Source organism: Scomber scombrus, chromosome 23 (genome assembly GCF_963691925.1).
Source record: "Scomber scombrus chromosome 23, fScoSco1.1, whole genome shotgun sequence".
NCBI classification, from domain to species: Eukaryota; Metazoa; Chordata; class Actinopteri; order Scombriformes; family Scombridae; genus Scomber; species Scomber scombrus.
Genome location: NC_084992.1, coordinates 13,981,981 through 13,996,118, shown reverse-complemented (window position 1 = coordinate 13,996,118; position 14,138 = coordinate 13,981,981). Strand labels below are relative to the sequence as shown.

General features: G+C 40.6%; 2 protein-coding genes across 2 annotated transcripts; both read left to right on the top strand.

Annotated features, from left to right (window-relative positions):
- The first annotated feature begins 844 nt into the window (after positions 1–844).
- On the top strand, positions 845–4,570 carry LOC134005768 (5,6-dihydroxyindole-2-carboxylic acid oxidase-like). The gene is made up of 7 exons (XM_062444758.1): positions 845–1,199; positions 1,671–1,993; positions 3,183–3,387; positions 3,517–3,684; positions 3,838–4,017; positions 4,128–4,274; positions 4,383–4,570. Exons 1-7 carry the CDS (start codon positions 845–847, stop codon positions 4,568–4,570), a joined length of 1,566 nt encoding a protein of 521 aa, XP_062300742.1.
- Positions 4,571–6,122: 1,552 nt separating this feature from the next.
- LOC134005772 (leucine rich adaptor protein 1-like) lies at positions 6,123–11,046 on the top strand. The gene is made up of 2 exons (XM_062444762.1): positions 6,123–6,586; positions 9,503–11,046. The coding sequence occupies exons 1-2, from the start codon at positions 6,362–6,364 to the stop codon at positions 9,890–9,892; spliced, it is 615 nt and encodes a 204-aa protein (XP_062300746.1). The 5' UTR covers positions 6,123–6,361; the 3' UTR covers positions 9,893–11,046.
- Positions 11,047–14,138: the final 3,092 nt, after the last annotated feature.

Genomic DNA, 14,138 nt, shown 5'->3' with positions numbered 1-14,138 from the left:
TGTGTGTGTTGGGGGAGTGCTTACTCAAGATTAGATTCTGGCATTTTGTGCAGTGGGAGAAATGTCTTAATTACACAGGGACAGCCAGGATATTCAAAATAACACTTTGGACAATTTGGTGCTATTAGAGTTTAAGTAATGAATAAAAGTGAGAGTTTACAAGTGCAAAAGCAGATAATATTCCCAAGACCAATATATTACTGAGCCTTTTTGCTGCACCAAGTTGATTTTTTTTCATAAACATGTGTGCCAGGGGCGACATTTATAAAAGACTATTACTCCATAGCAAATTAATTTTCATACAGTGCTCATTAAGGCGTTGCAGTCTACGTGCACGCATTAAAGTTCTGTAGGCTTACTCATTCATCATAATTTGTGGCTTAAACTGAAACAATTCTGTAATTTTGTATTATACATTTTTTTCAAATGTTGGATTTATTCAGCCCACTGCAGAAGTCCAGAGGGCTTTTCGAAGAGTAATACTGTGCATGACCGGATCACACTACCTTTCTTTCCCTCCATCCCTCCATCCCCAGTAGGAAATATGATGTTATGTGATGGGATCACGCGGGAGTCAGAAAATCCGGGTAGTCATGCGCTAATCCGGTATTTAAGATCGGCGGTTCACTTGTTTGGGGAAATAGAAGCAGGGGCCTGGGTATATGGGAAGGGGCGTTTTGTACACACATTCAATTGACAGAAAAAGTAATTCCTGGTGTGTTTAAGTGATGCTCGTTCACTTGGACTAACAACTTTGTTTAAGTGAATAATTGCAGGTAAAATATCCAGTCGGTAAAAACTGAGTCTCAATCTCGTGCGTAAAATTTGACAATCGTTTTGGATAATGTGGCAGAGCTGCTTTTTGGTGCTTTTGGGCGCCGCGGTCGTGAACGCTCAGTTCCCCAGAGAGTGTGTGACACCCGAGGGACTCAGTAGTGGACAGTGCTGTCCGTCACCCTTTGGCCTGAACAACGACCCGTGTGGTTCCAGCACGGGGCGCGGACAGTGCGTGTCCATCACTGCGGATGCGCGCCCGCACGGCCCTCAGTACCCGCACGACGGACGGGACGACCGGGAACGATGGCCAATCCGTTTCTTCAACCGCACATGTCAGTGTAATGGAAACTTCAGTGGTTATAACTGCGGCCGCTGTAGACACGGATTGACCGGGGCCAACTGTGACCAGAGTGTTTCTGTTGGTAAGTGCGCATCCTCCTGGGAGTCTGGGGATATATTTTAATAATAATGTCATAGATTATTGATTCAAACCCCTAATATGAGATTAAACAGTCAGCTAGCAGATCTGAGTTTTTAGGGATTTAATGCCATCGCCCAGTGGCACTTTAGCAATCCTTTATGACACCCTGCCGACCCAGAAGAACGCATAATGGCCCGTTTAGTGTTGGTCTATCTATATCTACCTGACAGACAGATTATTTTAGCAAAATGAACTCAGATTAGAGTCACATGAAACCAATTCCAAAATGAAATTGGCCCTCAACGACATAGATAAGACATTTGATAACAAGATGAAATGTAGAAAACGGTCAAAAAATCTGCCTGTTCCGCATATTTTCTGTACTCGTTTTTTCTCAGTCATTAAAAACGGATTCCCAATTAACACATGACTGATTGAGTTAATCTACTTTTTTTCTCCACTAATCCTCCAGTAAGAAGAAACGTGATGCGGCTCAGCTCGGATGAGAAGCGTGCCTTTGTGAACGCGCTGGACCAGGCCAAGCGCACGGTGCACCCCGACCTGGTGATAGCCACCCGCCGCCATGCGGAGGTCTTCGGGCCCGACGGGAACACCATGCAGTTCGAAAACATCACCGTCTACAATTACTTCGTGTGGACGCATTATTACTCTGTCAGCAAAACTTTCCTGGGTGCGGGACAGGCCAGTTTTGGAGGAGTGGACTTCTCACATGAGGGGCCCGGTTTCGTCACTTGGCACAGATACCACCTGCTGCAGCTGGAGCGAGACATGCAGGTGAGATACCGTATAAAGAGGTGACAATTTAGAGTAATAGCGCATAAACAATAGTCGTTGTGAAGGTAAATCGCCACCCTTAATTTACCAATATATCACCGGTTAATACTCCACTTCAACCCAGTTGTCAGCTCCCCTGCTTGTTTACTTTAGGCAATGCGTTTCACCACAACTGTATTGGCGAGCAAATCGTAATTGACGACCCAATTTCATGCCTTAATAGGCGACCACCGTGCAAAATGTGATTTGAAGCGTTTTATAGGCGGAGATTCGATTTGATCAGCACACAATAGATGGCATGCAGGAAACGACAACAGCACCGAGCAGAATAAATGACTAGATATATCTAGTGGTTCACAGTTACACGGGTTTTCTTCTAAATACACACTTGCAGGCACAGGCACGGGACCCTGTTGAATTCACTGATAGCTAATTGGGCTCCTGCCGAGAAACTATTCCTGAGCAAGTTTATGCTTCACTAGTTTTCCCTAATTAGTCACTCTGTTTTCTGTTCTATTAAACACGGATGGCCACAGTTTTCCAAGTCAGGATTATCAACCAAGATGACTAGGAGTTGTCTCAAGTAATTGTGCCTGATAAATTAGATGTGTTCAATAGCAGCAGATTATTTTTGCTAATAAATTGGTGAGGAAAAATATCTGGAGTAAGGCTAAACAGCTCAGCTTGTTAATGTTTGTTTATGGCTAGATCTTCACTTCCTAAGAATTTTTCAAAGGAAAAAACTGAAACAGATGTAAATTACAATGTGATTCATAACTGTACACTGTCTTCTCAAGTACCTTTGTGCTTGACAAGTAACTTAATAAATAATTTTTTGGCCCAATATGTAGTGTATGTCCTTCTGAAAAATAAAGTTTAGTGTTTCCCAGTAAGTTGCAATATTTCTAAATCCATTCTGCCCCTGGTTGCACACACATTTTCAATGTTTTTCATACTGAGATATTTTACATCAGATATAAAGTGATTACAGACCCTAAAATTGATTTCACAAGGACTTTTAAAGAGCCAATATTCATTCATTGCAAATGTCCTATAGTACATTCCAGAAAGTGCTATTTGCTTGCATTGCAGGTTGAAACCATGGTGCTCTGGTACGGTTTCTAACATTGGTGTTCACATTGACAAACACTAACTCAGCCATCCTTTCTTTTTTATATCAAACAACCAGGACATGCTCCAAGACCCCTCCTTCGCCCTGCCCTACTGGAACTTTGCCATTGGTGGAAGCACATGTGACATCTGTACAGATGACCTGATGGGAGCCAGGAGCAACTTTGACATGAATTCCCTGAGCCCCAACTCTATCTTTGCCCAGTGGAGAGTTGTCTGTGAGAGTGTAGAAGACTATGACACCCTGGGAACCATCTGCAACAGTAATACTATTGTTCCTCAACACAGAAAAAAGTCACAAGGATCCTCTTTATTCTTTAAGTGCAGAGAAATTGCTTTGCAGTATGTTATCTGGTTGTTGTTAATGAGTTACCTTCCTTGTCTCTTTTCAGACACTGAAACCGCTCCCATCAGAAGGAACCCAGCAGGAAATGTCAACAGGCCAATGGTCCAACGTCTCCCTGAGCCTCAGGATGTGGCAGACTGTCTGCAGGTTAACACTTTCGACACACCACCCTACTACTCCACCTCTTCTGAAAGCTTCAGAAACACAATTGAAGGTAAAGTGTTTATTTTTGGCGACGTCTCACTTTTTATACCAGTCATGTTCCAACTCATATACCAGTAAAATGTATTGGTCTAAAACTACAAAGGTATAACTTTCTGTATGTCATTTGACATTTTCTTAAGCCTTTATGTATTGTTTCCATTAGGTTATAGCGCCCCCCAGGGGAACTATGACCCTGTGGTGAGGAGCCTCCACAACCTGGCCCACCTGTTCTTGAACGGGACTGGAGGACAGACCCACCTCTCGCCTAACGACCCCATCTTCGTCCTCCTCCACACCTATACTGATGCCATTTTTGATGAATGGTTGAGGAGACACGCTCCAGGTCTTTTAGCAACAAAATCTTGTTGTAGTTGTTCACAATATAATACCTGCATTTATTTTACTGCTTTAGTGTTTGCATGATTTGCTTTTACATCCAATATTTCTTGACAGGTTCAGCTGTGTACCCGGACGAAAACGCCCCTATTGGTCATAACAGAGGCTACAACATGGTACCTTTCTGGCCCCCGGTTAATAACGCTGAGATGTTTGTGGTTGCCCCTGAAAATCTTGGTTATTCTTATGAAGCTGAATGGCCAGGTATACATTCTGAATTACTTCTAGTACATTTTTTGCTGTCCTCTAACATAACCTTTAATTAAAAACATCGATGACAAGGGTAGTAATCATCCACTTTTCCATTTCTAGGTCAAGCTTTCACTCTGACTGAAATCATCACCATGGCAATAGTGGCTGCGCTTGTGATCGTTGCAGTCATTTTCGCTGCCACCACATGTGCCGTGCGGGCCAGGTCGTACAAGATGGAGGGCCACCAGCCTCTGCTCAGTGATCAGTACCAGCGCTACGACGATGAGAAAAGCCAATCTGTAGTCTAAAATCACCATTCAAACATTCAGCCTCACCAATGTGCTGCTTCTCTCTACTTTTAATGTGACTACAGCTATGCAATTTGGTAAAGATTGAATCTGTTCTCACTAGAGAAAATGTGTAGATCATTGAATGCTACAAGGTGATAGAAAGTAGTCATTTGAGTGCTTTTATGTCCCTGTGTCAAAGGGTGGTGTAGTTTGTTTTTCTTAACAAATAATACAGACATGAAACATTTACTGATCAATTGACCCAATGAACATAAAACATAAAACACTAAGTATTCATTTTTGTAACATACATGTAAAAATATATGCAGTAGCCTTTAATGGTGCAGCTTTGCAAAGATTGTCAGGGTCATATCTTCACAATTTTTAGTTTTCAGGAACATTTTGTAATGGAAAATGTGTTCCAACAAACTGAACATGAACAGACCAATTGTTGGTGTGATGGTGATGCCACCAGGTGGTGCTGAATCCTGATTCCTGACTGAGTCGTTTGTGCCAGTGTCAGCAAGTTATCTAAGGCCATATGTACTTGAATAGTTGATGATTCACTTCAGAGGTGATTAAATATAAAGAATCCAGGTTCTGACAAGTGATTCATGATGTTATGTAACTTTATGAGTACATATAAAGTAAAATAAGGTAACAGATGCAAATCAGGTTAAACATAAACTTACAATTTACCAATTCTACCTTTTTTATAGGCTCCATCAATGTCTGTTTTTTCTTCTATAATTGAACAGCTATAAAATACACTGCCCATGTAATACAGCCTTAACGCCCACAAGGGGGTGCAATATTTTAATCTTAAATATGCCTTTATTTTTTTGTTTTTTATTGTGTGTTTAGATTAATGAATGCCCATAATCTAAAATGTTGAGTTGTAAATTAGTGGGAAATTCAGAGAAATAAAAATAAAAACAACAGGGGTGGCAATTAGGAAGATGTGCAACCACAGTCCGTCCAGTGTCAACAGGTTGTAATCCTGAGATCTAACAGATCTGTGTATTCTTTAAAAATCTCCCTTTAAGAACTAAACTAATGTGAAATGGTCATTACTTCTTTTTTCTGTTTTTTTTACTTTTTTAAGTGTTCCAAAAATGTTGTTCGATCTGCTTGCCAAATTATTTAATTGATTAAATGTTCTGTTGTCCACACACTGGTCTCCTCGACTTCACACTGACACCACATGTCTACTATGCACTGACATCTATGTGATTAAACGTAGACATATATTTATTTAATCATCAAACTGCAACATTGTCATGTACTGACACTTGCAATTGTCCCTTATTATCCATTATGTCTAAACACACACAAACCTGATAAAACAGCCTGTTGTAGTATACATGAAGAATATTCTACATCATGGGGGTATTTTGAGTCTATCCTGAAAATGATGTTCCTGACTGTACAGGCAAGTTTTTTTTTTCCCACATCAGCCCGGCGTCACCTCACCTGTCTGGTATCTGGTTACAGAGGAGGCTCCCCTTGTGGGAGTGTCTATGGAGAGCACGTTGTCATTAAACTGTCTCACTACTGGTCAGAAGCTTCAATGGGAGGTCTGTTAGTGTAGCAGCGGTTAAAGTGTTTGTGGTTCTGTTGTTCATTCTGTGAGCTGGTTGTATAAAGTTGTGAAGAGTCGACGTGTGCTGCTACTTTATAACAACTCCTGTCTGGATACAGCTCGCGCACATCGAATCACTGGGAAATATCTCCGAGGTCACAGCTCTGTAATTAACCCCGCCGCCTGCTTCAAAACATACATATCATCTCTGCTGACAGCCCGTCGCCATGGACGAGGATAGCAACTTATCGCCCGAGTTGAAGGATATAGAGACAAAGTTGGGTCGAAAAGTGCCAGATAGTCTCATCCGCTCCCTTGTTGGAGGAAAACATCCCGACAGGCACGAAAAAGCGGCGGCGGCAGCGCCTCATGTAGTGAATGGCAAACTTCGTGCCAGTTCTGCTGACTTGAAAAGACTGGAAGGCAAAATGCTATTCCTGAAACAAGAAATGGTAAGTGTCTTTTTTGTATTATTTTCAACTGAATAGGCAGTCTAGGAAAGAGTTGTCAAAGTGCCATTCATCTAAGCTAGTGTAAGTAAACCATATTACGGTATATGCGACATATAGCCTAGCCTATATGTTCCAGCCTTTCTAATTAAAAGTTAATAATTTATTTTAACTGCGCATGTCTAAGCAGCTTGTTTAACAATACACTTTTGAATTAAACAACCCTCAAATACGTCTGCGTTTGGCATAGTTTAATGTCAGGTTGAGCTGCATTTGATAGCCTATCTGCTTTCTTTAGCGTTGCATACTTGGCAGTAGCCTACAGGAAATGCCTACACTAACATGCAAAACAGGTCAACGTATCAACATGTGGTTGTTGTAAATGTGCCTGTTGTGTCTCATTGTCCTAGAAAGTGCCTTGAAGCCGGTCAGTAGAGTATGTGAGAGCCATTCACACCTGCTCACTACAGTCAGAAGAGAGCTTTGTAGGTGAACCCTCCTCACCTCAGGGAGTGCGCCCCCCCCCCCCTACTGTGATTCAAACAGCTCTGCGCCTGTGTGGAGTTGCCTTGTGATAGTTTTATATGACATTAAAAGGGTTTTTTTTAATGCCTGTTAAAGCCTTGTATGACCCCTAGTGACAATCCCCCCTCCCCAATTAGAGCGTGGTAAGGAAAGGTATTAGGATTCCTGAGCAGATGGTCAAGTTGACCGAGTTTTGCGGTTGATCATGGCCAGCAGACTGACCCATCACCAGAGACTTTGTATTGATTAGCTTGTTAGCATACAAATGTGACACAGCAAATGAGACCTGTAACTGGCACATGTAATGGGAACAATCTTTACCTTGTTTGGCTTCTGTTGTAGACACCCTTGTCAAATTCACCCACCATTATAAAGCCATTACATTGTACTAATATGAAAACAAAAAATTTCCTAAAGGGAAAAAAAGAACAAGTATAATTCCATTAGTGTTGTCTTTTGTCAAGTATCCTCATGTCATATTCGGGCCATCTTGGGCTTCTCTGTTTGTGTAGTTCCACGAACAGCTCAATCACTAATCCAATCAGACTGCTCTGTTTTGGTGAGCACAAGTCTGGCACAACACACTTTATTTGAGAGGCTGCAATGATCTACAGCCTGTTTTTTAAAAAGCAAATGAACTCTGAATGGGGCTGTTCTCTAAAAGTTATGGGACCGGCCCTTTATTAGTTTCATATGATAAATTAAACATGTTGTTTCAGGTTCAGTATGACTACCCAGTACAGATAAAATCATGCAGCACTAATTGTGTTTCCTAAACTCATTTTGAGATACCGACCCACTGGTGCCATCTTATTAACACAAGATAGCTGTTTGGACTAAAATTCTAATATGACTCCATCTGCTCAGCCTCCGTGTGTGTGTATAAAGCGGCTGGTTTATTATCCTCCCAAAACAAATACACTGGCAGCAATATGAGTTAAATGAGGGCTGGCTGCAAATCCACTCCAAAGAAAGGCTGTTTTATCAAGCCAGCTGTCAGGAACACTGTACCAGCCCTGTCTGCCTTCATCTGCCTCAATGCATTTTGATTGTGACAGGCTGTTACAGCTGTCCCTTTACCATTTTTCCCTCTGACTGGTTGTTTGTCACCCGCTCAACACAGGGAAGTCCCTTTTGAATGACTCCATAGGCTGTTCACTTCCACCCTCAATCAATGGCATGGCTGTCATGGCAGGGAGTTCAATCAATGGCCATACTGTGTTTAGTAGGCATATAATTCAAAATCCTGAGTGCTGTTTCCTGTCCGTGCTGTTGCACAAGCGGTACAAGTCCCTTTTTCCACATAGTTTAGTGTTTTTGTTCACGAGAAAGTCTGATAGTCTAAACAAAGTGGTACACAGTGTTCTGACCATAAGAGAACAAAAGAATGCTAACAATTGTAGAGAAAAGGGGAAAAACAAAGCTTCCCACAAGTACCATTTTAGTAGCCGTTCTGCGGCTTTCGATTTTGCTCACATGATCTTCATCAGGAGGTGGAGTGTCACGGAATGACAAATGCTCAAATTTCCATTTTTTTCCCAAGAGTAATCCAAGGACTTCCTGTCTATGTTGGTTTAAAAACAGAGGTATAATCTCTGGATGAATTACATGCGTTGTGCTTGAAGGTTCGAGGTCGAGTTCAAGACCTTTATTTGTCCCTGAGGGGCAATTGGTTCTGCTACAGTAGTAATAAGAGCAGCAACAGAACACAGGGCAAGACACACAAGATAAAAAACCATACATACAGAACCACACTTCATAAAAACCATGTTTAAATACAAGAGTAAAAGGTGAACACATGAAGTACAAAAGTTACAGTATTAGTGAAGGAACAAAAGAGGTGAAACAGGCATGGTTTGGTTTTAGTAGCTGCTCAGGGGCAAAAAAGCCTCAGAACAGCTACTAAACGGACCTTGAAAATAGATTGTTTTCACATCTGCTGTGTCCAAGGTCAGGAATCAACTTTGAACCTTGATGCAAACAATATCTGGCAATGATAATGGTACTGGTTTTGTATTATATTGACTTCCATTCTACTTATGAGGGCACACTATCATGTTTTAGCTGTGTCAAAGGAATATTTACATATCTTGGTAAAGATTGACACCACAGTCCTATGTGTCCGTTAGATATAAGGCTACAGCCAGCAGCCACTTAGCTTTACTATTTCTTGCCTGGTTACTGTGCCTTCCTGGAGTCTCCCCTGATTGCATGGCATCACCATGCTGACAACAAAACTACATAAAGTTACTACTCCTACCAAAGACATAGTCTGGTACTCAACTCTCTGTAAAATGTATAAGTGTAGTTCTCAAAATATGTAACTACTCATTTAAATGCTTGGTCATTCTTAAAAGCAGTGATCTGACATGGATGTTTTTCCCTTACTCACAGGCACACCTGCGAGCCATTGATGTGAAGCTGATGCAGCAGCTCATGTCAATCAACGAGGGCATCGAGTCCATCCGTTGGATGATAGAGGACAAAGGAGGCGTGGCCAGCCAGGAGGGCAGCCTGTCAGGCAGCTTGTACAGCCTGTCAGACAGTCAGGATGGTAGTTCCCTGCGAGGCAGCTTCAACAGCTTGAATGATGGCAACAGTGATGGACTAGACGGTCTGTCTGTTGGTAGTTACCTGGACACTCTTGCAGAAGATCTCCCAGACAACCCTTCACCTACGGACCTTGACTGTTTTGTGGATGAAACAGTGATTGAAAGCGATGGTTTCAGCAAATCGCCACTAAAACTCAGGGTGGAATCAGACGAATACTACTGCTTTGGATAATGATGATAAGCTTAAGACAGTGGTTACAGAGACTACTGAGATATTTTGTGAAGAAAGATTTTTTTTGAAAGTGCTCTTCACTTTTACAAATTAACACAGCTGTCAGATTATTTTATTTTTTTCTTATTTTAAAACGACAGCCAAGTGGCTGGCATGAAATACCAAATGATTCACGTGACTTCTTACTTTGAAACCAGTTCCTTATACTGCATATTGAACACACCTTAACAAATCGTTGTCGCAACAAATACAAGTGAAAACATGTCAACAATTTTTAATGTCTTACTGATATCATGCAGGTTATTTAAACTGTAATAGGTGCTTTATTACGCATACAGATTGTATTTATTGTTGAGTTGTTGGTAACTGGAATGTTCTTACTCTGATCCAATACATCACCATTTTCATTTGCAGTTAAAGTACTTCTTAGCCTAAATTTACTGAAGAAAGGGTAAAGAAATGTAGCAACTAAAGGTGGACTGCAGGTTTTTCTTTTCAGCTTCCACTTTGGGTAAGGGTCAAATCAGCCACAATCATCTGATCTAAGTAAAGGAGTAGATTAGGATTTAGCGGCCATTTGGAAAATTGGACATTTCATGCTGAGTGATTCAAGAGGCTAAACTGTTTAAAGTGGCAAAGTGGCTCATTTAAGTGTTACAGCAAGTGCAATTTGCTTACATGCCAAAGTCTGAGCTCCACCTACCATTAATGTTTGTTTTTAATTATTTCTTTCCTGAAATGTTTTGACTGAAGTTCCTAAGCTTAACCCGACTCAGCAATAGTAGAATTTACCACACGTAGTCTTACACCCAAGAGATTAGTTACACATCTAAAGCACAGATGCTTGACTGAAAACCAAAGCAATTTGATTGTCTTATAGATAATTTAGGCCTGGGGCAAAGACCCGTTAACAGCAGATGGGAGATTTGTTGATGGTGGACATATGTGAAACACATGTTTTTGCTTTGTGGGCACATTTTAATTCTCTTTTCAAAAAGGTTTAATTAGAGCTACATGATGCTGTGTGTTTAGCTTTAAGCTCCATGTTGGTTTGTATGGCGTTTGTATTTTATGCTGCCTGCTTTTTGAAGAAAAAAATAAGTTTTTATTGGTTGCTAATGATTTTGTTGTGGAAATGAATTAATATATTGTGATTTGTGTCTGCCTCATACTGTCTTTAAGCAAATAACACAGTCTTAACTGTTGGGTAAACGTCAATTTTTAGAAACAGAAGCGGTTCGCTGACTTCGTTATGGAATCTTAATGAGATGGAAAGTGAACATTATGGTAGTTTCCTTATTTGGAAAATTTAAGTTAAGTATAATCTAATAAAGTCAGACCATGTGGTGCCTGGTGTAATGTGGCATGGAAAATTACCCTCATTAATTCACTGTGTCACTCTATATCACATTCCTTTTGATAAAACACAGAACCAGGAGATGATTCTAAATTTGGCAAATGAGGCTTATTTTTGCACTTTTAAGTTCCTCAAGCTATTAGCAGGGGAGGTCATTTGGGAAAGCATTTAGGGATGGGACGGAAAGTATTATTACAGATGAAGAATCATGTTACCTGAAGCTAATGAGATTCTGTCATCTGAGCGCAATGCTTGGAATGAAGTCAATTGAAAATAACACCGATCAAGAATGAGACAGAATTTGAATTGGAATGCCAGCTATACTAAGTATTTAATGGTTTATATTCATTTTTATGCATCTCACTAGCTTCTTATCTTTCATGTGATAATTGAAGTTCCAGACAGAGTATACAGGGAATGTCATTATAGGAAATTTGAGAACCTTGGTCTCTTTGGCTTGTGAATAAGTGAGTGGCCATGGGACACTGTACTTCAGTAGCTCTCAGGCAGGGGTCTGACATCAGGACTTGGCTTTGGAAATGCTGCCTTGTTAGAAAAGTCTTGAGTTATTCACTTTGTCCGCTATAGCTGACTCACATTAGTTTCTCATATTATTTAGAACTAGTATATCATGAATGGCGGATTTTGTGGATGTTTTCTCGTTGTGTGACAATCTTGTTGCATGACATGAAATGCACAAAATAACAAGATTGGACACAAAGGACACTTTTAGCGTAACATTAGTTCCAGACAGATATAATCACTTTATCCAGGCACATTAAGCATACTTGTAACTTTGTCTCACTGCATGTGCAAAGCAGCTTTATTTGGTTTTATGCTGCCTTTCCTTATCTCTACCTCCCAGAGGCTTTGGCAAGCTTAAGCTCCCTGTCAAGCTGAACCAGGGCACTAAACCAAAGAACCTTGTGAATGACGGCATGAACTGCTTGTCAGCAGTTCAATTAAAAACACAAAAAGTTCTCTCAACTTCTCGAAATTTCATGTCTTAACAAATGTAATAACTGCATGACTGACTGATAGTGTATTTCCCTCAGGGGAAAATGTTGGAACTAGAGCTCGTGGCCTTTAAGTAATTGGATGTACAGAACAGGTTCTGCCAGTTTATGTTGTAATAGGTCTAAGTCAAAATTCCTGAGAGCTACACGTTACCCTACACATGAACCAATGTTGCCTTGTGGGCCTTTCCCTGGCGTTATTAATTGCACATTTCCTGAATGAAAGGGAGAACTGGCTGACACAGCCTTTGTGTGTTAAAGACAAGTACTGTCATTCACCAAACCATCCAGTAACGTTTGAAAAAACTGATAGTTGAAGTTTTTTTCCTCATTCCAAGCAAGGACTAAGTACCATAATTGTTCACCTCAAAAGTAAGCGAGCAAACAAGCTATCAGTTTGAATTAGACAAGTGAAGTTACTCAAAGTTTGTCAAATTCTACTGTCTACAACAATTACAGTTACCCTGTTCTTACTGTAGGTTCAATGACATCCAGGCTTTGTGGAAAGCAAACAAAGGTAAACAAAAAATCAGTTGCAGTACCCTTGGTTTGGGAGCAGAGTGCGAAACAATGATTTATTCATTCCCAAAGTGTCCTCAGTTACTTTACTTGAGCACAAATAATTACGCTCCTGTACAATCGAGACAGCGGCTTCCAGCAGGGATCCATTAGCAAATTAGACACTAGGGTTGGGACTGTGCCACAAGATGAAGGGAAACCAATACCGTCTGGTATCTGGGAAACTGTCACCATGCTACCAAATGAGGATACAGGATATGGGTTACTGGAGTAGGGTTTATGGTGGATCAAATGGGCCAAAGACACAGTAGGCCCCTCAGACAGGAAGCTACAGATACAGAGTAAATATACACAATTGTCAAGCTACTTTATTCTGGTTTAATTAGAGATTTTTTTCTGTGGTCTTGCCATTTGTTGCGCAGTTCTCTTTTTTTCTAATAACTTTGAATAGACTGAAGAATTCCATAAACATTGTAGTTATATTAAAGAGAATATAAGTCAAGTAACCTGATGAACTTAGTAATGAATGTTTGTGATATCCTCAGTGTGCTGTGCAGTCCTGCTAATACTTTTGATGGATGTAGCACATTAGATTGAATATGTCGGCCTTATTACATTCCCAGACATGCAGAGCTCCATGTTGGGAGATTTATGAAGCCGTGGAAAGCTTAATAAGGCCTGTCCCATAGCATGAATATCTTGTTTCATCTAGGAAAAATACTTAATGAATGTCAAGGTTAGCTGCAATCCTAATGTGCTCCTCAAGAGATTTTCTGCACTGATAATGCAATGATAGCGTTCACCTTCAGACCCACCAAATATTTCATTTCGATAAGATTATAACATACATTGAAATGATGGTATTTGTTAGGAGAAGTCCTGAATGAGCTCTTAGTTGGCCAAGCTGTAGACACATCACGTTTTGAAGCTAAAGAACCTTGTGAAACCTTGTTGATCTTGGGAACCACTGTAACCAAACAGCTAAAGACGTGGTATTTAGTTTGTCAGTGTAAATATTAGACATTAACAATGGGTATCCATTCTCTCATAAATTACTCAGCTGAGAATTAGAGAAACACGTCTTGGAAGCTTCTGAGAAATCTAAACAAAGAAAGTGGTCAGCCTGAGAACGCGTTTACCCTGCAGGCTGGCCAAGCTGCATTCCATTCACAGTTCATGGGGTTATTTTTAATCAGCATAAACACAGTAGTGCTTGATTATTTATCAGATGTCGTTTTGGCTATAAAGTTTACAGATCACCCCATGAGACTTTTTCCAGACCATTTATCATCTATTTGTGAATCTCACAGGATGTAACAAATTGCATTTGAATCACTGTTCTCACTCTTTGAAC